Genomic DNA, 15939 nt, shown 5'->3' with positions numbered 1-15939 from the left:
ACCTCAAATGGAAAAGCTGCCTCGTCTATCTCAATGATGTCGTTGTCTTTTCGGAAACTTTTGACGAGCACCTTCAACGCCTTCGGAATGTACTCGAAGCCATTCGATCGGCTGACTTTACCCTCAAGCCAGAGAAATGCCATTTTGGTTACGAGGAACTGAAGTTTCTCGGTCACGTCGTGAGCGCGGCAGGTGTTCGGCCCGATCCCGAGAAGACTGCTGCCGTAGCTGCTTTTCCAGCTCCAACAGACAAGAAAAGTGTCAGACGATTTTTGGGCTTGTGCGCATATTATCGACGCTTCATTGAAAATTTTTCGAAGATTACAGAGCCGCTATTCTGCCTTACGCGTGACGACGCGCCATTCCTATGGACTGATGAACAACAGACCGCCTTAGCCGAGCTACAACGTCGATTGTCTTCTCCTCCCGTGCTCGGTCATTTCGATGAGGACGCTGACACAGAAGTACGCACTGACGCCAGCAATATCGGTCTCGGAGCTATCCTGGTGCAAAGGCAAGACGGGACTGAACGAGTTATAGCCTATGCGAGCCGCACTCTGTCACGCGCCGAGTACAATTATTCCACCACAGAGAAGGAGTGCCTCGCGGTCATTTGGGCTACTACAAAGTTTAGGCCGTATCTCTACGGGCAGCCATTTAAAGTTGTGACCGATCATCACGCTTTGTGCTGGTTGGCCAACCTCCGAGACCCTTCTGGACGATTAGCACGTTGGAGTCTGCGACTCCAGGAATTTAACATCACCATCGTATACAAGTCAGGCAGAAAACATGAAGATGCTGACACGCTATCACGAGCACCTGTTGGATCCCAGAATCCTGACGAGGAAGATGACAGCGCCTTTCTGGGAGCCCTCAGCGGGCCGGATCTGCTCGCTAAACAGCGATCGGACGAGTTAAGGCCCATCATCGATCACTTAGAAGGCGGCATCGCATCCATTCCTCGCTCTATTTCGCGACGGTTGTCGTCATTTTGCCTACGAGAGGGCATCTTATACAAAAGAAACACAGGTGCTGGCGACAAACCACATCTTCTAGTAGTGCCTCAAGCCCTTAGCGACGACATTCTATTACCCTGCACGACGAGCCGACATCTGGTCACTTGGGCTACTCAAGGACTCTGGACAGGGTACGACAACTGTACTACTGGCCTAGACTGACTGCTTGCGTCAAACGCTACGTCAAAGGATGTCGTGAATGCCAGCGGCGCAAGTCACCCCCCTTCAAGCCTGCAGGCCTTCTCCAACCTATCGACCCTCCGCGTACGCCATTTGATCAAGTTGGAATGGACCTTCTTGGACCATTTCCCTTGTTTTTCTCCGGCAATAAGTGGATCATTGTCGCAATCGATTACTTGACGCGTTACGCTGAGACGAAGGCACTACCACGCGGGACAGCATCTGAGGTTGCCCAGTTCTTTATGCATCACATTGTGCTTCAGCATGGCGCACCGTCATTCATCATCACTGACCGAGGGACGGCATTTACGGCGAAGCTCCTGGACGACATCTTCAAGTTGAGTTACACGAGTCGTCGAAAGGCCACTGCATACCACCCTCAGACTAACGGCTTGACCGAAAGACTAAACAAAACACTGGCAGACATGATATCTATGTACGTGGATGTGTAGCACAAAACATGGGACGAAATTCTGCCGTAAGTAACCTTTGCGTACAACACTGCCACGTAGGGAACTACACGATTCACGCCGTTTCGCCTCGTTTATGGTCGAGATGTTCAAACTATGCTCGACGCCATGATTCCGTATGACGACGTCGATCAGCTCGACCAGTTAGCTCTTGACGTCGAGGAGTACATTCAGCGCGCCGAGGAAGCACGTCAACTGGCCCGTGTGCACATAAGACAGCAGCAGTGTACAGATGCAATAAGGTACAATCTCCACCATCGACAAGTTACCTATGAGCCCGGTGACAAAGTTTGGGTTTGGACCCCCATTAGACGGCGAGGCCTCAGCGAGAAACTCCTGAGCAAGTACTTCGAACCGTACACAGTGCTAAGGCGTGTCAGCGACGTGAACTATGAAGTGATTCCTGACGACGGAGACCTGCCATCGTCTAAGCGCCGATTACCACGTGCAGAGATTGTACATGTCGTCCGCCTCAAGCCGTATTTTACACGGTGATGTTCATATAGTGTACTGGTGAACAAACTTTTCTTTTTGCTGTAGTCGCGTCGTCCTCCGAAGAACTGCGAAGCGATTTCCTTTTCCCCGACCACAGAACGCATTTTTTTGCCTCGTGTGCTTGACCGTATGTGGGCTAGCACGTTTACATTTTTTTTGTGTGTGTGTCTTACATAATTTGTGTACTTTCCGTGTACGTCTTGTGTTTAGCATCGAGTCGATGCTTCATTGGGAGGGGGAATAATGCGACCTGGTGTTTTGAGCCCACAAACAATCATCATTGGGTGCCCAGCAAGAACGGAGAAGACGACGAAGTCAAAGATCCCACGCCAGCTGGAGAACTGTTCCTTCGTGTCTGGCATTCTTCGTGTCTGGCTGCTCATACTGTTGCTTGCGCTTGCCTTAGCGCGTGACAATACGATTGCAGTTTGGCAACGTACTGAATCTTGGTGCTGAAAGATTGTGTTTACTGGGAATGTATGAACCGGTAAAAAAGAAGCACAACTGTATTGGGTCACTTTTTGTGTTCTCGATCACAGACATTGTTACCGGGAAATCGTACGTAATGAGATCGTATTGTTATGAGCCACCTCCTTTGATTAATGAAGACGACGCCAATCACCGGGACGTTGAGCGTGTTCAGCCATCGTGAACATCTCTATAAATAGTCTGTTTATATACCGTGCTTCTATTTTCATATATCTGACGCACCGTCACACATTGGTGGAGGTGCGGGGTATTCTCGCCAGACAACAGAGCTCTGCAGCAGTCGGTGCTGCGGTGCAACCACCATGGCACACCAACCGGAATCTGCTTCTGTGCCGAGGACCACAATTGTGTTAGCCCACCTTCGAGACCCTGAAAAATTCAACAGGACCGAGGCATCGACGTTGAGGAATGGGTGAGCGATCACAATCACAGGGACCTGACAGTCATGCTGGCCAATGTGGTATTTTATCTTAGTGGAACGACGAAGTTTTGGTATGACAATCATGAGGCCGACCTTGGCAGCTGGGATACATTTTAACAAAAGCTCCGTGACCTGTTCGCTAAGGCCTCCAGTCGAAAAATCGTGGCGAAGCAACAGCTGTCAACTCGGGCCCAAACGCCTATGGTGTCATACCTGTCGTACATACAGGAAGTGCTGGCGCTGTGCCATAAAGCTGACAGTGACATGCCAGAGTCTGACAAGGTTGGCCACATCCTGAAGTGGATAGCGGACTACGCGTTCTGTCTCCTCATGTCCAGAAACTGTGCTACCGTCGATGCCATGATCGAGGAGTGCCAGCGCTTCCAGCAGGCCAAGAGCCACCGTATTTAAAGCACCACAACGTCAGGACGACCATACGCAAGCAGCCGCCCAGCAAATCAACACTACAGTGACGATGCGATGCGCTGTGTGCTGCAATAACAGTGCTAACCTCCTCACAGGCTACAAACAATGGCACACAACAACGCCTCGAGAAAACACGTTTTGCTACGTGTTCTGTTCACTACGTATACAAGCACAAGTGGTGCACACGAAGGAACATTTAACATCAACTCATGACTGTTGTATGCTGTCAACATCACTGCCAAATAACATCAGTCAACGCAAACAGCACAGAAAGCTTCGCTTACATTGATTCCCACAGTACATGGGGTCTGCATACCGTATGTTCAGGGCTATGAGTCGCACCCGCCTCAAAACGGCAGTTTTTCCGACAAAAAAACGTATACAAGTCACCCCAGTGTATAAGACGCACCTGTTCGTTCAGTATGCGATTTTAAAAATATTAGTGACGTTTCACTCTGTGAACGCAGGTCACGTGCAAGTGTATGGGTGTCATTCCTACATAATTGCGGTAGCAAGAATATGGACACTCCAGGCGCATTTCTGCGGTAGTGGTTGCCGTGATGTTCCGAACAAAGTCCAAGGACAATTACATTGCCTCCGCGCGCTGTATGCTTTATGTGCGAGTGAAAGTGTGCGATGGTGAGCCGGATCCCTCACAAGGGAGGAAAGCGGGAAGGCAGCGCAGGAAGGAGAAGGGGTGGCTTGTACTCTGGTAGCAACTGCGTAGTTTGCACATCGGTGTGTGCCATATCTCGAAAGCGATCTGCAGATGCGACGACTTCAGAGTCAGTTGATTCGCGATCAGCCCGCCACCGCTTGCATTGCTCCTCCGTCCTTGCAGAGAGCTTGGGAACTCGATCACGATAAGAATCCGGTACCTCGATAGCGCGCACAGAACCTGTAGCAATTAAGTCAACCCAGCGTGCTTCGCATGGCCATAGCCTCCACTCCGATTTTAATGACAGTTTTCCTGGGAAAAAAATAGTACATGTTGCACCGGCGTATAAGACACAGCAACGAAAAAATCATTTAAAAAAATAAAGACGCGACTTATACACCGGAAAATATATTAATTCTTCTTTTCAGCTGTTCTGAGTATAAATTGGTGTAGTAGTTTGCAAACACAAGTAATAATCACCGCGTGACATACACACAGTGCCAACACAACACATTCCACTAGTAACACAATTGCAGGACAGTTTTGTCTCATCATTGCTTTCATCCTTATCTGCTCATGCTACTGTATAAGCAGTCAGCAGCAAAAACTTATGGACCTCGAGATCAGAAAAAAAAAAAGCTGATGAATTCTGCAGCCTGGGCACACACTCTGGTATTCTGGTAGGGCAGTGGCCCTAGTGAGCTATCCTGTGGAAAAGGATACACAAGACTGACCATAATGCAACTTTCCACTGTTAGCTGTTGACTACCATTTATCGTTTATGAGTGGGATGTCATGGGATCTGGTGCATCCCAGAAGTGGTGCCAATCTCATCCCTTGTTTACATCATTTTCTCACTTTCAAAAGTACTCATCTCGGAAGCTTAGAGCACTTGAGCTTGGCCTGACCTATACCTCAAATGCCCCACAATGTTCTGCGACATACAGATGAGTGCAGAAACCACTCACTTGGGGACACTACTGTCCGTGAGAAACGAGCGGGGAAGCACAGCGGGCTTCTTGCAGCTGCTGTCCAGTGGGGCCGGACTGCTGGTAACAGGAAGAGTGCCCCGGCCATGTGTTGCGCTCTCAACTGCTGCTGGCAGCTCCCCAGAATACTTGATGTTGGTGTACTCCCGGCCCAGCATGATGCTCTTCTGCAGTACACAAAGGCATTAGTTTTGGGCCTTACTTTCCATCGCACATGGCAAGTTGCACTGAGTGTTGCATCAATAACTTCGTCAGGTATACATAACTCTTCCTGCTAAACTACTGGCTGATCTATGCTGATATTTCACACAGAAGTACAATTTTGCATTAAGGTTAGTTGAATTTAATCTTTAAAACTTGGTTTATATGAAAAATCTGCAGCACTGCGAAAGCATTACCGCAGGGAGGAGGGTGGGACAGTATGTATAAAAAGAAACAATAGCCATGTGTGTAGCGAATAACATGTTTCCACGGAGGAAATAAAAGCGTAACAACACACTCATTAAACAATATTATTTAGAATTAAATGAAATTATGTGTTTGACCTGCAACCTTCAATGCTTTGTGGGCAGAATAACATTCACAAGAAGACAATAAAAGCGTAATACCACGTCTGTGGACATTACTTGCCCCTCAGTTCTGTCCAAAATAAATCCAATGCTTGCATTAGTTGTTACGACGTCACCAATGATAACGCTGCAATTAAAGCTCCTTGATCTTGGAAAGTTGTGACACTCCTCAATTCTCCTCGGATCTCCCTCTCCCACGGGCCCACGTTTTGCGCACAGCATGCTTTTCCTGCTTGCGGCCACCAGCCGCTGTGGGAGAGGTGACACACACGTTGGTTATTTTGGTTGTTTGAAGTGTTATTGTGGAATTATCGTCTCATTACTAGCTCATGACGTTGTCAAGGTACCCACATAATGCTCGGAGTACATTTTCAAAAATGCTCAGAGATCAAAAAGATCTCTAAAAGCAGCTATCAAGGAAAGTACAGAAACAGCATGACACAGGACAGGGCGCTGACTAACAACCAAATGCTTTATTTCCAGAAGCGGCATACATCATTGAAGGTTACACAAAACAAAGAAAGAAATCAAAAGAAGGATAAGCGTTAGCCACGAAGATAATCCAGTTCTTTGGCTGACAGCGTGAGGGACGCAGAACTGACGCATGCGTCGCCACTAGTGAATATGCCAAAAAGTCTCGAAGATTTCCCGCGTGCGCTGTTCACGATATCTTCTAATTATTTTGAACTCTTCAAAGATTGGGCTTCAACCACACATGTTACAGTGGGCAGCCAGATGACTGTACGGGTTACCGTTTAGTGAAGCAGCATGCTCGTGCAGGCGATCGTTTATGCATCTCCCCGTTTGTCCAATATAGCAACGGCCACACTGTGCAAATCGATCGATAATTTTCCGAAAATACGAAAAATCCGAGCGTCGCCAGCGACGAGTCAGGCTGTCGATATGGTGAGTCAATGCAAGCTGCTGTTTCCCCGGCGATTTTCTTGAGCCGGTCATGCTCGATTCGCGCCATCCGACTTTAGACGAACTGTCTAAATGCGTGGTAGGATCATTGCATTTTGTTCCTAGGCATTTGCTGATGGCGCAGACACGACGGTGCGCGAACATCGACACTCGAATAGTAGAAAAAGCAAAGTTTTGTCGACAACGGTGCGCCGAAAAACTCTCGTTTTGCAAACTTCACGGCTGCACACTTTGGGAATAAAAATCCCAGTGATCATGCAAAGCCGCCACTGCAAAACCGTTCAGTTTTCACGATCATGCTGCGTACCCCCAATGAGCAGCTTATCGTTGTTTGAGCAAAACAAACACTACCTCAGACTCGAGCCATGGCATTTGCGACACTTTCCAGCGCGATACTCTTGTAGTCTTCTGTGATCTCCGCACTCCCCCTATAAAAGCGGCCACTGCCTTGCCCCTCCTCATTCGCTTTCCAGTCTGCAAGCCGTTTGGACGCTAGTCACTCTTCTCACTCGCCTTCATGTCAACTGCTCACCACCTTGCTGCCGTCTTTCAGCCTGCCCTCCCGAGCACAATCTTCCACCAACGGGTGCCCTTCGTGCTTCTTAGTCTCCATGACTCCGATCGTCTTTCTTCTGCTACATGTGAAGCCAATGCCAAGCCCGCCATTGCAACAGTCGCCATCACCACTCAGACCAACTGGAAGCTGTACCGCAAGACTATTCTGCAGCGCATGCTCACAGCGTATGATGCCAGCAAGAGGTACAACATTGATTTGCTTGATGCAATCCATTTGCTGTCCTTTTCATGGAAAGAACTCGCACCTTCGAAGGTCGCCAACTGCTTTGTGCACGCTGGCGTTTCCCGTGCCGTCGTCAGCGACCCTGACTATGACCAGCCTCACGATGACTGGGCTTGCAGCAATCTGTACGAGGCTGTTCATAAAATTGCTGGCCAAGAGGTAGAAGGCGACTTTGAGACATTTGCATTGGCTGACGCTGCTGCCCCTGTGGTCGCCCGAGCGACGGATGCAGAGATAATTGGCCCTGGATAATTGGATGTAGATTGTAGGAGGCCCTGATGTGGATGAAGAGCCGGCAAACGAAGGGCCACGTGAAGTGCCAACTGTGGTGCAGACACGGGAGTACCTATGCTGGCTGCAAAATAAGGTTGAATGCATGGGTGGCGACCACGGCCTCGTGCAATGCTTGGTCAAATTAGAGCAGGGGTTGCTTGCGCCTGGCAAGAACTTGAGACTGCCAAAGCTCACTGCCTTTTTTGTACCTGAATAAAATTTTGCTTCACTGAATACATTGTATTTTGACTTCCTCACAGTTGTGGCACAATTAAAGCTCGACTGTGTATCGGGCATACGCTGTCTGCGCTGCCTTATCAGGGCAGCACCGATAACACACGTGCGTTTGCCTATATAAAAGTGTGCCAATAAACCCTCGATTGCTTCTTGTTCCTGCCATTGTGTAGTTGCCTCGATCTTACCAGACACACGTCGCGCACGTTACACGGTGTCAGAAGCAATCTCTCTGAGCAATGGAAGCGCTTCAAACAGAAGTTTGACCTGTTCATAGTGGCGACCACAACGAAGGAGCAACCCCGCACTGAAGGTGCAAAAGCGCCGCTCCTTCTGAGTGTGGCTGGTGACGAAGCACTTGACGTGTTCAACAGGTTCAAGTTTAAAGCACAAGAATCCAAGGAAGACTACGCAACAATCGTTGAAAAGTTCGCGTCTTACTGCTCTGAGGTAAGCAACGAAGTGCATGAGCGATATCTGCTTCGCTCAAGGAAGCAGGCAAATGGGGAACCGTTCAAAAAATTTCTTCGAGACCTAAGAAAGCAAGCTGTGCAGTGCAACTTTGGGGAACAGCATGATTCAAATGATCCGGGATCAAAGAGTGTTCGGTACGAATAGCTCAAAGTTGCACGAAAAAATGCTTCGGGAACAACAGTTGATGTTAGTGAAGGCGGAAGAATTTTGCAAGGTTGCCGAATCTGTGGCGCAACTAAACGAGGTCTGGAGGGCCACAGACAGCCACATTGATGCTACTGCGGGGCCCGCAACTGTACCAAAAAGCAGAAACGCCCAAGATGGCAACAAGCAGTACCACTGCACAAAGTGCGACCGACGGCACAGACCAAGGCAGTGTCCTGCATACGGAAAGAAATGTAACATATGCCATTTTCCCAATCATTTTGCGGTGTGCCGTCGAGAAACGACTTTGACGATAACTTCGACATCCTAGAAGTTGGTTTTGGGAACAGAAATGCCAAATACATAGTGGAAGCTTAGGTCAAGGGCAAGATGGTCTCCCTCAAGGTAGACACCGGGTCACAGGCCAGCTTGCTGCCGTTTTCGGCGTACCGGAAAATGCGTGCAGCGGGACCATTGACTGCTGCCACCTCAGTATTACGGGCCTACAACGAAGGCGTCACAACACACTTCAAAGCAACGTCGCAGGAGGTGATGGTAGGAAATACTTCCGCCACAGTCCAGTTCTTTGTCATCAAACACGGCAGTCAAGCCATACTAGGACTGGAAGCGAGTGCCATTCGTGCTATTCAGCTGTCACTGCTGCCTAAAATAAGACTGCATGATTGTTGTTTTGCTTCTGGATTTGCCCCTCTGATTCAGTATGACGAAAGAGTTCGTGAAGCTTTTTCAGGATCTCAAGGACAAGCTTAAATTCGAATTGAAGTCATTTAAGGAAGCAATCGATAGGAGCATGCATACGGAGGAATGCAGTGTACGTGCCAAGTTGGCAGAAATGAAACAAAGCATGGAATTTATCAGCAAAAGCTTCGAAGACGCCAACCATCAGGCAGCAGCTACAGTTGCTGAAAACAGCTCCTTGAAGAAAGAAAATTAAACGCTTCGGCAACGACTCTTGCTTCAACAGGGCCTGTTTGAATGTCAAATGAGTCTTGTAAAAGCAGAACAATACTCGCGAAACAAAAACTTGGAAATCAAAGGGGTTCTGCAGAAACCACATGAAAGCCTTCCTGACATCCTGAAAAAGATAGGCGATGCTATAGGTGTGCCCATATCTCATACTGACATTGATATGTGCCACAGAGTACCCACAAAATACGACAAACAAACAAACCTAATCGTGCAGTTTCAAAGACGCGATAAGCGTGACCAGGTGCTGGAAAAATCCCGAAAGAAAAGACTAACCAATACAACTTTGGGCTTGACTTCATCTTCCCAAGAAGCGCAAGGTGCGTGAGAGGACTCGCCCATCTTCATAAATAAGCATCTCGCGAAAGCGAGCTTGCACATGGAAGTACGTGTGGACAAAAACTGGGTCCATTTTCGCGCGCCGCACCAACACGTCTCCCGTACTGTCGATTCAGTGTGACAGCGACATTGATAAGATTATTAGCACAGACACTTGAGTGAGGCTTTTACGCCTAGGTATGCAGACGTCAGCACTCTAGTGGGTCATGGCTGATAACAGCATTTCCCCAGAAGAACTTGCGCATATCATAAGAATCAAGAAGGCAAGAAAATGGTTAAAACTTTTCCACTTAGGTGCAAGGTCTGAATTGCCAAAACGGGATGAACTACTGCTTCTCTTGGATTCCTGTGGTACTCATTTTGATGTGCTGATGTTTACCGAGACATGGTAGAGCGAGGATTCTGAGCATTTTGTGCTCCCGGGTTATAGCCATTTCTATTTAAATCGCCGGGACAGACGTGGCGGTGGTGTGTCATTGCAGATAAATCTTCCAGGTTTCCAATTATTGAACGATTTTACTACAACTACTTTAGACTATGAAATTTTGTGCATTAGAAAAGGTAAAAACATGTTTGACGTTGTGTATAGACCACCAAATGGCAGTATTGCAGCAATTCTTATTTTCCTTAGCAATTTGTTTTTACATGCAAATGAAAATGGATACACGCTAACACTAGGTGGTGATTTCAATATTGATATCTTAAGTGACTCCGGACCTGCTATAGATTTACTACCGATTTTACAATGCCATGATTTTCGGAATGAAATAGCATCTCCAACACGAATTACGACTTTGTGCACATCTCTACTAGACATATTTATCACCAACTCTCATGCCGAAAAAATTATCTCCAAAGCTCTAAGCTCCGATTTGAGCGATCATTTGCCCATTGTATTAATGATGGAAGAGACTGCAGCCAATCGAGAAACAAGAAGCTACAGAAATAGAGTATCGCAATATTTCAACATTCATGTTACAAAATTTCCTCGAGAACGTCAGGCATGTTGACTGGAGCAAAGTATTGGCGATTACAGATGCAAATGCGTCCTATGATAAATTCCTAGGTCTTTTCAAACAGTGCTATTATGCCTCTTTGCCAATGAAAGCTTTTCGTAATAGTAAAAAATCAAGGAAACCTTGGGTTACTCGACACCTGCTGAAAATGATTAAAATCAAAAACAAAATGTTTCAGGTGTTTCTTCAGTCTCGTGACCACAGGAAGTTTATAGAATTTAAGTCATTTAGAAATCAGCTTAGCAAGGCAATTAGGAAGTTGAAGGAAGAATACTAGAGACATATTTTTGATAATGATTGCCTGCATCACAGTGATGTTCTTTGGAAGAAATTAAACACAATCTTAAACCGAAAGCCCATGTCAAACTGTATTGATCACCTTGTCACTGATAATACCATATTTAAAGGAGAGGAACTTGCGAACCGCTTTAATGACTTTTTTGCACACATAGGCAACACAGCGCACACTTCGGTATCTGCTGCATGTAACCCTAGAACTCCGCATTCTTTCTTCTTTCAGCCTACTTCGATCGCAGAAGTTATAAGGGTTTTCGAAGGCCTTAAGAACAGCCATAGTCAAGATGCCGATGACTTACAAATTAAGCCCATTAAGTATGTGTTAAATGAGATCGCACCTGTCACTTCGCATATGTTTAATCTCGTAATTTCTACTGGCATTTTTCAAAATAACATGCAGGTAGCTAAGGTAATCAGTAATCCATAAAGGTGGGGATAAAAACACTTTTTCTAACTATTGTCCAGTCTCAATTTTACCCGTTTACTTGGAAGGGCTTGAAAAGGTGATTAATGCACGAATTGACAGTTTCTGTAGCAAGCATAACCTTATAACAAGTCATCAATTTGGGTTTAGGAAATGTCGTTCCACAGAGTGCTCTTTTGCTGCAAAAAGAAATTATTTTAGGGAACATGGAAAATAAATCGATGACACTCGGACTATACTTGGATTTCAGTAAAGCTTTTGACCGTGTAAATCACCATTTTATTAGGTAAAATGAAACTCTATGGATTTAGAGGAGTAGCGGTGGAATTAATTCATTCATACCTCACGGGTCGATCACAATATACTGAAATAGGCAGATACAAATCGTGCATGATAAAGATGGTATCAGGGGTGCCACAAGGAAGTATTTTGGGACCTATCCTTTTCCTCTTTTATATCAATGATATAATAAATAAAACTTGCAAATTTATTATCTACGCAGATGATTGCTCAGTGTTTTTGCAGGAAAAGATCTAGTGCACGTTACTGTCGAGGCAGATGCGTTTTGTTCTAGTGCAAACGAATGGTGCAAGACAAATTGCTTGACACTGAATGAATCGAAAACAAAGTGTGTGTTGTTTCGTGCATTAGGAACATTGGTTAAGGTACGTGATTCCCATATGCTTGGCCCGTTCAATGTTTTGATTGAAAAATGTGTAAAAACACTTGGCATTATATTTAATGAACATATGTCCTGGAACCAGCACATTCAGTCATTATTGCCTTAAATTAAGCAAAACAGTGGGCATAATGAATAGGTGCCGACAACATCTCCCGGTAGCAATTAGAAGATTGCTTTATGATTCCCTGTTTAGTTCTTATTTGTGTTATTGTGTGCTAGTTTGGGGTAACACTACAGCTGAGAACCTACACAAACTCGTTTTAGTAGAAAAAAGGGTAGTCCACACGGTATCAAGTGCTCCTATTTAGAACACACCGGCCTCTTTTTGAAAAACATAAAATCCTTAAAGTTCGAGATGTGTACACTTACACTCTACTGCGTTCATATAATAAAGCAGTTCAGGGCAAATTAGATGCTTTTCTCGATATTGCACAACTTCAGCACGTCCCGACAACATATCCTTTTTGGTATCAACCACCATGGCACGTTCGTTTTTCGCACACACAGTACGGCCGACAGAGCATTCGGCATACATTGCCAACGATATTAAATCACTATGACACACTGAATATTGACATCACAACGTTAACGAAGAAAGACAAGTTTATTCACGCAATAAAAATAATACTAAAAAAAATCTTTTTTTGTGTGTGTGTCTAACCATTGGATTATGTGAAAAAATGTTCCAAAAGCCAGGGGAACTCATACTTGGTTTTTTCACTGGCTTTACTCAACAACAAAATATAACAAAAACAGACGTTTCGACTGTGGTGCTAGCTACATTGGCGAGACGGGGCGGCGACGTTGCACTCGACTCAAGGAACACTTAAGGGACGCTACGAAAGCCACGCATGCCACACGTGCAAAGACAGAACTGGTGGATCATTGTTTAACAAAAGGACACATGTTCGATTTTGATAATGTAGCCACGTTAGCACGGGAACACCGATGGGGCCCGAAGAAAATTTGTGCAATCATGGTTTATCCGTCGCAATCAATCTGCATGCAATTCTAACCGTGGCCCCCTGCCGGATGTTTACGGCAGTATCATACATAAATAGGATGTATTCCCCATTTGTTGCCATTTGTGTACTGACGATGCCACCCGCATAGGTGGCGAAACGTCTATGTTTTTGTTATATTTTATTGTTGAGTAAAGCCAGTGAAAGAAACGAAGTATGAAGCATTGTATTATGTATGTATATTATGAGTACTCAGCCTTTCCATTTCATTTTTACTTCCTACATGTCCTTAGAGAGGCGTGTTTCATTGTAATGTAATCTTGGATTCATTGTATGTCTGGTACAATGCTTTTTATGAAGGTTTAGAAGTGCTAAATGTGTTTCGTCTCCATTGCTGATGGGTGGCTGGAGCCGTCAAGCTGCAGTGTAGCAGCTTTTCTTCGGCCACTTTTTTCGCCTTGTAAAGTTGCGAAATAAAGTTGCTTTGATTGATTGATTGAGTGAAGCCTTAGGCCTTTTCCAACGCACAGTGGCCACTGTAAGCGCCTAAACAGACTACGAAGCAGTGATGAACTTCCAGCACCTCTTCCAAGGATTAGGCTGCTTGAAGCAACCATACAGCATTGTCTTGCAACCACCAGCGGTTCCTGTCGTTCAACCAGCGCAGCTTATTCACCTGTCCCTGCGGGGCCCTCTTCAGGAAGAGCTGCGAAGACTGGAGCGAGAGGCCATCATCGTAAAAGAGAACGACCCCGTGGACTGGGTAAGCCCTTTGGTTACCGTCAAGAAAAAGGACGGTAGAATTAGAACTTGCATGGACCCCCGGAAAATTAAAGAGCACATAAAAAGAGAACACTTCCAGGTCCCAAGGCGCGAGGATATGGAAGGGGAATTGGTCGGCGCAACTGTATTTAGTTGCTTGGACGCAAACTCCGGCTTCCACCAGATCACACTTGATGGGCAGACGTCGAAAATAGGCACTTTTGCTACCCCTTTTGGCAGGTACCGTTACCTCCGATTGCCCTTCGGCATCACCTCAGCGCCTGAAGTTTTCAAAGGACGATGACTCAAGTATTTGAGGGTCTTCCTGGTGTACATGTGTACATTGACAATATTTTAGTATGGGGAGCAAACAAAAAAACAGGAGCATGACCAGAGACTGGTTGCGGTCATGAAAGCGGCCAAAAAAGCCGGCTTAACGTTCAACGAAAAAAAAATGCCAGTTTGGTGTTACGGAAATACAATTCCTGGGCGATATCATTGGACGTGACGGCATCTCGCCGGACCCAAAACTTATAAAAAGCTTGCTTGAAACGCCCGAACCCAAAAACAAATGTGATGTTCAGCGCATGCTCAGTGTAATCAACTACTTTGCAAAGTACATGCCACGGCGTTCCGAGCAGACTGCACTTCTCCGAGCACTTATCAAAGCACACTCGGTGTTTGAGTGGACTGAAAACCACAAAAAAGAGTGAAGAGGTATCACTCAAGTTCTAACCACGACAACCATACTCGCCATCTTTGATCCCCAAAGGCAGTCCAAAATAACGTGATGCATCACAAGATGGCATGGGTGCAGCGCTCTTGCAGTGTCACGATGGTGGCGCCCAGTGGCCATATGCATCCCGTGCGCTAACACAAGCTGAGCAGCGTTGCGCAGATTGAAAAGCAGACTCTCAGCATTTCGTTCGGCTGTGAGAAGTTTCACCACTTCGTGTACGGGCACAAAGTTTTTATTCAGACTGACCATAAACCGCTCCTATCTATTGCTGCTGAACGGATCTGCGACATGCCTCCTTGCCTTCAGAGGTTTTTTTTAAGACTTCTGAAATACGATTTCGTTTTGCAGTACCTACCAGGAAAACACCTCGTCTTGGCTGACATGCTGTCAAGATCGTCTCCGGCTAGTCACGAGGACATCACTGGCGCCGCTGACGACGTGGAAGTGCACGCAGTGCAAGTCCTGGGCTATTTGGTCACGGACGCTACGCGACAGAAGCTGTTGCAAGAAACTGCGCGTGACGGTTACTTGAGCACTGTCATCTCCAGCTTGTCAAGCGGTGAGAGCCTTCAGGGTGAACTAAAGCCGCTTTCGTCAGAGCTTTCCGTCGTGGACGGTATATTGTTGAAAGGAATAAAGTGGTCCTACCAAAAAGCATGCGACGTGAAATCCTAGGCCGAATTCATACTGGGCACCTAGGATTGCAGAAATGCAAAGAAAGAGCACAATGTTTGCTTTTCTGGCCTGGGCTCAGCAGCGACATATCCCTGCTGATTCAGAGTTGCTCTACTTGTCGGAAGTTTTCATACAAGCAACCGAAAGAACCGTTACTCATGCGCCCAATCCCATTATGTGCATGGGTTCGAGTTGGTGTAGACAATTTTTCTTTTGGGGAAGTTCGTATGTCGTAGCGTTTGACACGCTTTCAAACTTCCTGGAAGTCCAGAAGCTCCAGGACACCACTGCAAGAACAACAATTTCCGCACTTAGCGCTATGTTTGCCAGGTATGGCGTACCTCTGGAGGTGTGCACTGACAGCGGGCCGCAGTTTTCAAGTTATGAATTTGCAGAATTCCGCAAGAAAATATGACTTCGCTCATGTCACATCAAGTCCGCATTTCCCACAGTCCAACGGTCTGACAGGGAAAGGGGTACAGATCGTGAAACACC

At 46.3% G+C, this 15939-nt stretch overlaps 1 protein-coding gene across 5 annotated transcripts in view; it reads right to left on the bottom strand.

Moving 5' to 3' along the window:
- LOC119446843 (tyrosine-protein phosphatase non-receptor type 11-like) overlaps positions 1-15939 on the bottom strand; it is a 197206-nt gene that overhangs the window by 34350 nt on the left and 146917 nt on the right. For all 5 annotated transcript variants that reach the window (XR_007466205.1, XR_007466204.1, XM_037711408.2 and 2 more), the window contains one exon: positions 5124-5311. Coding sequence is in view for 3 of the 5 variants with exons in the window: in XM_037711408.2 (XP_037567336.1) it covers positions 5124-5311 (188 nt within the window). In the remaining 2 variants the exon portion in view is untranslated. The remainder of the gene's footprint in view (positions 1-5123; positions 5312-15939) is intronic.

The sequence above is a fragment of the Dermacentor silvarum genome, chromosome 3 (genome assembly GCF_013339745.2).
Source record: "Dermacentor silvarum isolate Dsil-2018 chromosome 3, BIME_Dsil_1.4, whole genome shotgun sequence".
NCBI classification, from domain to species: Eukaryota; Metazoa; Arthropoda; class Arachnida; order Ixodida; family Ixodidae; genus Dermacentor; species Dermacentor silvarum.
Note: the sequence above shows the minus strand (reverse complement) of the source record. Positions and strands in the feature narration are given on the sequence as shown.